General features: G+C 43.8%; 1 protein-coding gene across 1 annotated transcript; it reads right to left on the reverse strand.

Moving 5' to 3' along the window:
- Window positions 1-265: 265 nt before the first annotated feature.
- Window positions 266-8,911, reverse strand: tbx18 (T-box transcription factor 18). The gene is made up of 8 exons (XM_047574568.1): window positions 8,457-8,911; window positions 6,921-7,083; window positions 6,481-6,582; window positions 5,184-5,355; window positions 4,578-4,745; window positions 3,672-3,736; window positions 2,201-2,295; window positions 266-1,813 (listed from the first exon to the last, which is right to left on the reverse strand). Exons 1-8 carry the CDS (start codon window positions 8,689-8,691, stop codon window positions 1,275-1,277), a joined length of 1,539 nt encoding a protein of 512 aa, XP_047430524.1. The 5' UTR covers window positions 8,692-8,911; the 3' UTR covers window positions 266-1,274.
- Window positions 8,912-9,217: the final 306 nt, after the last annotated feature.

Raw genomic sequence — 9,217 nt, forward strand, 5'->3', positions numbered from 1 at the left:
TGTGTGTGAGTGTGTGTGTGAAAATATGTTGGTGGGTTATGTCTGAGAGTTAGGTTTTCTCCCTGTACTCTGGGTATTTACCAATTTTCTAGTTTGTAGTACAACCAAAGCCCCTAACTGCACAACATTCACATTAAGAGTTAAGCATATGTGCAAATGCAAGTACGCATTTTTTCACACACCCATGCAAACACATATAGAATCACATCACAAAACCAGTTGAAATCAGTCAAAGTAGTAAGATACTGATTGCAGTCAACCATCATGACATGAATACATAGATTTTATTTGGCTCAAAAGGGTCACCAAACATGTTAACGTCCTCTGGCCAAAGGGCTTGCTGATATAGTGAGTTTGCTAAGAAAAGCTTTTCGGTCAAGTTCAGGTTAGGCATACCTGACCCAGTCTAAAGAGCAGAAGCAGGTGCATTGGGGTTTTTAAGTGCGAAGGGTCACACGGCCCTTTATATACACATCACTCTCCTCCCGTCCCGCCCCTCCCCCGCTATATACAGAGTCATGTACCATTACATCTCCATCACACAAAGAAAGACTTCAGCCTGACATCCAAACAGCTGCATCAAGTAAACGCCTGTAATCTCAGAAGTAGAATATGTAGATCAGTCTCCCACAGCCTTAACCTCGTCAGTCCATAATTGCCACCGGGATATCTCCAGTGGTCTCTCGCGGCCATGATGTCATCATGTTAATATGTGTCAGGCCTCGCATGTTGCCTGTTTTTAAGCCTGAGTTATGAAACGGTTTGTAATGAGAAAATGTTTACAAGTTTAAAACTATTGTTGAGTAGCTCAGGGTAGGTAAGATCGTGGAGGCAGTGAAAAACGCTGTGTGAGGATCATAGTTTCTGCTTCTGGGGCTCCTGCCAGTGGTTGAAGTGCTTGCTTTGATTGTCTGGGCCAGCCCAGTTTCAGCCCAGACCAAATTCAGCTCCGGTTGAGTCAGAGTGGTTATATGGTCTTGACTCCTCCTCCAAAAACTTTTGTTCCTTTCGGGCCCAGTGCAGCTGGATTTGCGTGTCATAGAAATAATGCTCGAAAGATAAGAAATATTCCCTTTGGGCACAGCTTTGACCAGCTCATGCTCAGAGAAGCAATGGCTTGATCTGTCCCTCTTCCCTGTTTGTCCACGGGTCAGCATGGTGCTTGCTCAGCACATGGAAATTAATTCATAGAACGTTCTGAACTAAAAACAACTTACACCCATTCCAGGGTGTCATTTTGTTATTGTGACAACTCAGAAGAGTCAGAGTCAAATTCAGCCCATGTGGGCAGTGACCTGTGAGGCGCCACCTCCCGGCTGGCTACCTGTCAGTCCTAAAGTCCGAGAGTCGAACAAGAAGCCCTGCTGTCCTCCACTGAGCACACCCAGACTGTCTGTTAAAGTCCCACTGGGAGACGAGCCAAGGAAGGGACTCTGATGACTGGCAGTGGCAGCGGCCCCCATTTTGTCGGGGCTGGCAGCAAGGCGCGGTGAAGGGGGGAATGTGTAACCGTACAGGCTGTAGGGCGGCGTGTGGAGGCGAAGACCAGCGTAACCCTGCGCGGTGGGATTTGATAGATAGCCAAGTTGAGAAGCAGGAAGAGGCAGGGAACAGAATCCTTCACCCTCATACGCAGACGGGCCTCTGGAAGGGGGGAAAGGCTCTGGAGGGTTGCTGTAACGGTGGAGGGGGTGTGTGGACCGGCTACAGGTGTAGTCAGGTGGGCTGAGTGGGCAAACCTGGAAAGGAGAGGAGCACGGGGACGTGGAGAGCAGGTGAGATGGTGCTCCAACTCCATGAGCTCCTGGGATTCCTATAGAATGAGAAAACAGAAAAGTGAAACCCTGATCCACTTATGACGGTGGAGGTTCAAAGACCTCAGGCAGAATGGGAACAAGCTGGATCGGTGTTGACCTGTTTCCTAAGCATCCCAGGTATTGGCCATGTTGATCAATGATCACTCCACTATCATTTAGTCTACCTCACAGAATATATAGCCCCACAGCATTTCCTGGCTAAAAAGATTAATTGGTGGGATCTGTAAGCAATATTGACCAATGAGCAGCACAAGTGACTGCCTCTGAGAAGATGCTGTGGCTAAACAGTAGCCGCTGATTAATGACATGCACATTATAGATGGTAATGATTATGACAAAGGCCCGCTCTCACTATCCAGGCGGCTCCTGTTTGTTAACTTTACCTTGCTTGGTCATACCAGGGATGTCCTCGAATGTGAGTGTCCGTAGAGATGGACGCCAGAATGCGTAAGACTCAACCAAGGCCTCCAAACCCATCCTGTAAAACACCCACCAGCGCACATGTTAACGCACACGGCACTACTGACAAAATCATCACAAGGGCATTTGGAGCTGAACTTTCACATCCTACATTTGATTTGACTGATGCAGCTGCAGCCCCTCCCTCTCTCCCTCCCTCTCTCTCTCATGATTCCATTGAGCTTACTACATTACATCAACCACCTGGCGGCCATCTTAGTCGTCTGTGGGGCCTCTCTTGCAGTCTCCATGGAGACCACAGGTAATAAGGAGCATAAACGCCATATTGCGATTGGCTGCTGCTGGTTGGGTGCGCGGAGGTAATTGCTTTCACACGGCTTTTACGGGCAAATCAGGACGAAGGAGCAGGAAGCCGCAGCAACGATTTATGAGGTGGGACTCCCCTCTCCCCTCCAAATCTGATTCTCCCTCCTCCTCTAGGTGGGGCAGAGGGTTGCTGTGGCGGGGTAATGCGAGTGCTCTGTTAGCCCTCGTTAGTGTGAGGATAAAAGTCCTCCCCCCCGCGGGGTTGTAGCCACGGTGATAATTTAGACAAGCTGCCCGGAGCGGTTCTGTGTGCTCCAAAGCAGCCTATCAGAGCCGAAGTTTATTTAGCAAACTGCTTAACTCTTCCTGTAATATTTAAGGGGAGTTTTTTTCAGTCTTCCTGAGTTTAACTTTTATAGGGTCAGCTGTCAAGGTCCCTGGGTTATCCAGTTTGCCGTTCTCTACCTACCTCCCTCTCAAACTTTCTGACTCACACACTCCCTCTCCTTTCCTCCCCCCTGCCCTCGCCCCTGCTCTCCCCTCCTCTCTAATGATTTCTGTGAGGCCTCAGGGGAGCTGCTGTTCGGAGACTGTTGGAGTTTTACTGCTGTGTTGTTTTAATGCTGTGTTTATATATGTTTAGAAATGTGTTTATACAGATTTTCTTCAGGACACTCTCGACTTTTATTATTTTGCTGTTGATGTTTATGTTCCTTAGGCCGGCTGGAATCTGACGCTCCATTTAGGTTTGCAGTGGAGGTTCCTTTTTTTCCTCTCAAAGCATGTGCCTGTAACTATGAAACTGTAGGAATTAATTTGCCTTTAAAGTTAGCACATTTAAATGAATATGTATCACCAACTAACCATATAAAAGCCAGTGCCACGTCTTTTGAGTTTCGCCAATTTCTTTTCTGCCATTTAGGATAGATTTAATTGGAGACCGTTGCACATTTTCCATTTGAGAAAAAAAATAAAAAATAAATACATAGCTTTGCTCCCTATAAAATCAGACTGAAATAGTAGTGACAAAAACCACGGGCAGGCCAGAATATAATGCAGCCATGCATCCCACACTACCCCCTAATGCACTAGATAATGTGAAAATCTCTGCGGTTGAAATGAACTCACCGGTTTCTGCCAGAGTCTCTGAAGCCTTTGGCAAATGGGTTCCTGTCAATTTTCAGCCTTGTAATCTGAAAAGCAAAATAAGACTCTAATTATTTTCAAAAAATCTTGTTATTACGAAGTCCAAGATAACATATACTGTTTAATGGAAGACTTTTTCCAGCCAAAATAATTTTGTCCTCTGTAATCTTTCAATCACATCTTTAAATAAATACATTCATGTCCATAGTGAGCTGTCCTTTGTGCTGCCTGTGTGCATGCGTTTCCTTGCACATGTATGTGAATTCTGTGTGGTTGTGGGGGCTGCCATAGGCCCACTCGAGGCTGTGGGTGGTGTTTAAGGCCCAGATCTGTGACCCGCATCCAAAAGGACTTTTATAGGCATTGCCACCATGTTCTGACTCCAGCCATCATGCACTGTGGGCCAACCTCAGCTAACATCTTACTTCAAAGCTCACACTAACTGGTCCAATGCGAAAATCCAGCAAAAAAAAAAAAAAATCCAAGCAACTTTTTCTTCACTCAGGACATAAAATCCAAAAATTATGAGACACTGAAACAAAACACAAGTTAAAAAATCTACTTGAGTGCAAAGCTCTGCCATTTCTTAGCAGTTAGTCCAATAAGATTTTTTTATCGGCAGAACTGGTCGACCACTCTCTAGGAAAACCAAACACACACATGCACAAATTTATAGCCATAGTCAGAGAGGATTCAGCAGAAAATTCTCATGATACACAAATTTAAAGAGCTTCTCTGAATATATTGGGTTTCAAAAAACAAACAAAAAAAAAACATTATTTGTGCACAGCAGTGGAGTCAACATATAGCAGTCCATATGGAATGGGGGCTCTTGGTTGAGGCTGTTACAGGGGAAAATGTGGCGGTTACAGAGATCTGCTGTGCTACCTGTTGGTTCTGATATGCCGTGACGGTGGTGAACACAGTCTCTGGGAAGGAGAAGGTACGGGTGCCTTCCCCGGCAGGAATGGCTTTCACTGGGGACAGCTCCTCTCCACACTCCTTACGGATTACATGGACCCGTGGCTGGTACTTGTGCATAGAGTGCAGAATGATCTGAGAAAGGAAAATGACTGATTGAGGCTTAAGTCGTAAAACGTGATTGTGGGAAATTAAATTGCCTGTTGTTGCGTACATGCACCTGCACACACACAGAAACATGCACAAAAATGCACAGCAATTATGGAGTGCTTATAACGGCTGAGCTTTTTTTCACCTTAACAAGAAAATGTTGGGCATCCTGCATTAATTATACAATGCAGCATAAAAACCAAATAGCAGGATTTTATTGCCTTGTAAATGTAATGTTTTAATAATAAGTATGCAGATATATTTAAAGGATACTGCAAAATTATCACAACAAATATAAAATCTTAATTTTGAATTATATTATGATGGAGATGAATTACTCTTAAAGTATCCATAGTGAGGTTGCTCATGTATCAAATGGATATCATAAAAAATATCCTATAAGTATTATGTGGTGATACATACATGTCCCTGGTCGTCCAGCTCGTTGTTGGTCAGTTTGAGTTTGTCGAAGCTGACGACCTGACGCATCCACGTCTCCCCTGAGGCCGGGGAGTCCGGGTGGATGTACACTCTGGGAGGCACAGGGGAGTCCGCATTCCCCGCTACCATCCACTTGGAGCTGTGATACACGTACCTTCACAGTTCACACACATACAGAGAGAGTCAGCGCAGTGTTCGTTTCGTTTTCAAACACTGTTGCGTTGTTTTGTTATCACTGTTTCTGTCACAGATCTGCGTTACTTAGTTGAAACTGGAGGTCTTTAAAAAAAATAATTAAAAAAAAAAGCAAACAAAAAACTATTATTCAACGCAGAACTATATTATTCAGATTCAGATTACACATCTTTCTGGGAATTAAAATTATCCAGTTTTAAACACTTAAAACGTATTGAAAAACATTTTATATTGCAGACCCAGCTAAATCGCATTTTAGAACTTTTTAAAAAAAATATTTTATATCTAACGGGTTGAATATATCTTGGGGTTGTGAATGTGAATGCATGCATAGTGCAGGCTGTAGGATTAATAGCGTACGGCAAGACATTTTTACAGAAATAAAACCTTAGTGTGTTTCGAGGTGTATTCTGCACATCACCAGATTTTAAGATTTAAAAAAAAAAAAAAAAAAAAATGCAGACTGGACTACATCCTCCACGCAGCTCTGTGTGCTGTTTGAGCCCCAAAAATGTGCAAATCGACTGCACTGTACGTTCTATCTAGTCGGTTTTACCGAGTAATATGCTCTGTTTATATAGTGTGTTCACATATAAACGGGTTTTGATAGTTTGAAATGATAGGTCTGTAAAGTATAGCATGCAAAGATTTGGCTGCATGAAACAACACGCCGTTTTCTCCGGCTTTATAACGACGTTTGTTGGTTTGACCTTGTAGGGTGGGGAGGTTAGGCATCCAAAAGGCCCTTTCCAAAAGGGACGGCAAAACCGCCGTGACAAAACACCGGTGCCAAGCACCATTTGTGGAGGGAAAGATGGGATTTGCGCAATTGAAAAATCTTGGGCTGTCCCAGGAACATTGCATATGGAGTCTAAATAAAGCCCATATACATGCTAAAATGACTGTGCCATCCACATTCTTATAGGTCATGCGTGTGAGGTTGACAATTTACAAAAGGTTTTTATTATATTTTGCTTTTGTCGATGGCTTTTTAAAAATCCATAAAACGACCACAGGGTTTTTTAGTAGCAAGTTGTGCCATCGTGGTGTGTCCTGCAGAGAGTTTTCGCGTATTGGGTCTTACCTATATCGTTTGTTGTCCACGGGGATTATGTCCATGGCAATGTAATACTGCTGATGTGGGTCCAAGCCCGTAATCTTCACACGCATAGCGGGGAACATCCGCCTGACAGGAAAACCAAATAAATCTTCTGCACTGGAGATTTCAGCCACACACTACAGCCATTTTAACAAGCAGTATGATAATAATAATAATAATAATAATAATAATAATAATAATAATAATAATAATAACAACAACAATAATAATAATAGAGAATAAGAATAATAAATGGATCCGAATACAGTCATTGATTTATTCTAATGGATATATTAAAAGTTTTACGCATGATTTTCTTTAGCCCCAATGTAGCATAATAACCCCTCTATACTTTTTTATTTTATTTCTTCTTTTTTTCACCCCCATCTTAATATTAGGGTGTCCACATGTGTACTCTGTCTTACCGTCCGGCCTTGGTGATAATCATCTCCGTGCCAATCTCGTGGAACCGTTTCCACAGGTCTGATCCTTGCAGGTCCACGCGGGTCTCCTCTCCATTGCCGGTTACCGGCGCCGTGCACAGAGCTGTGGGCTGCGGGCTCTCCAGCAGTGCGTCCTCGCTCTCAGCTGCATTGCAACGAAACAAGATTTAATATATTTTTATTATTAATATTATTATGGTAACAGCAACAAGCAAAGCATCAACTAGTAATTACACTATTACACTTCGATTTGTGTTCGATTCATAAAAGTCTAAATTTGAATACACTTTAAAAACAATAAAATTACAGCACGACTAAATTTGACGTCTAAATAAATCAGCAGTGACTTGTGATAAACTATACTGCTATAAATGTCCAACTCTGGGAAGTAACACAAGAAAAACATGCATAAATTGAGCACATTTTACAACATGATATCATATTATTTTTAAAGATTAACTAACTCCGTTGTTGCACGTGTTTAATTCCTGGTATCCAAAGTCTGTTACAATAGTTAGTAATAGATAGAATAGAATAGCTGTCTGTAAAAATGATCATTTAACCTGCACTTATTATTCAATACACATAGTAGCCTAACATAAGTCTGGTGACTTGGCTCAGGTATAATCGCCAGGAGGAAGTGCATCATGATTTTCATCATCAGCACTTGGGTCTAAATGTATTTTAACATTGAGGATGTGTTTAGAGGGCACCCTAATAGCAGTGTTTATGTGTCTCACCGCTGTTGTTATTTGCGCTGTTCAACAGGCCTCCCGATCTAGCGGAAATTTATGGACATTAGACGCGGGCCTAACAAGGCAACTTAACGCAGAAACTACTCCTCGGCCAAACGCGTTCTAAACACGCAGCAGATTTAAATCCCAATTTGTCGGGGCCAGCCGGTTTACGCTCTCTGCAGACCTCTTGGTATCCTTTCCGTGGCAGTTTCCCTGCCTTTATACGCTGCTAATTGGCGTGTTTATGATTGCAACACAACTCATAAAGCCTCTCACATTAGTCACACTCACACCGCTCATATTTACTAGACCAGGACAGAGATATGATATCGCATTCCCAGTGAAAGGCTCTGGCTAAAGCATATCATTGTTTTGGTATGTAATCTGGATATTTTTATTTTATTTTATTTTATTTTATTTATTTATTTATTCTTAGTGTTGCTGGATTTGCGTTAACAATAAGTAAAAGGGGTATGCGTAATCATGATGAAAAGAAAAGAAAATCTGCTTTTGATTAAAAACTCCAGCCAGTCCAAGCTTGGAAGTTTTGCCCTTAAAATACTGCATCCGAGTAACACATTCGGCCTATGGTTAATCAGAACGAATGATCAGCAGCAGATACAAGCAGTAAATAGTTTTAGTGAGAAAACTAGGTGATAAACCATGATTTAATATTTGTGCGCACTGTTAAGTTTATAATAGTTGATAATATTTATGTCAGGGTCCTATTTAAATGTAAGTGCGGTATTTATTATTATTATTATTATTATTATTCACTTACGGGATCCGTCACTTGCACATTCAGCCTCACTGCCCCGGTCGCTGGTGCACGCTCTGTCGGCCCTCAGTCCCGGGCTCCCAGTTAGATCAGACACATCCGTACCGTCCTCGTAGCCTGGAGACACTGCATCCTCCTCGGCCGTCCTGCGTCGCTTTTCCGCTCCGATTAACGCTTCCACGGAGAATGCGTGCGCCTTGACACTGAGCGCACACGGGGAGCGCCGCTTCTCTGCCATTCTCGGTCTCGGGGACGGAGGGGCAAGATGAAGGAGACGGCGTCACGAGTTTGCAAGGAGCAAGAAAAGTTCAAAACCCAGGCAGTCAGAGAGAGGAGGAATCCACAACGGCAGCCCCGTGCTATCGGCAGGACAGACGCTCCGTCCTTGATCCGAACAGCAGTGGAGACAGAGGGACCTGGGACGAGCTGCGACAGCGTCTCCGTTATCCGTAGGTGCCGTGCGGACTTTTGGAGAGTGTCAACAACTGAGCTTAGAGGAGGGCCGGGGAGAGGGACCTGTCAATCACAGCGCAGAGCAACCAATCACGAGTGATCACAGCCCCCGGAACATTTCCCAGGTCCCGCCCGCCGTGGGGGCCGCTCGTGCCGCCTTATGTGGTAAAAGCAGAGCTGGTGAATGAATCACGTCTTCAGGCAGAGGAGCGCGAGGAGCGTCTCTCCGGGGCATTGCGCGCATTTTCACACACCGATCCGACATGCTCTGCATATCTGGCCATTAGTAGCCTACCTAACGCACGGTGGTC

This window comes from Mugil cephalus, chromosome 21 (genome assembly GCF_022458985.1).
Source record: "Mugil cephalus isolate CIBA_MC_2020 chromosome 21, CIBA_Mcephalus_1.1, whole genome shotgun sequence".
NCBI lineage: Eukaryota > Metazoa > Chordata > Actinopteri > Mugiliformes > Mugilidae > Mugil > Mugil cephalus.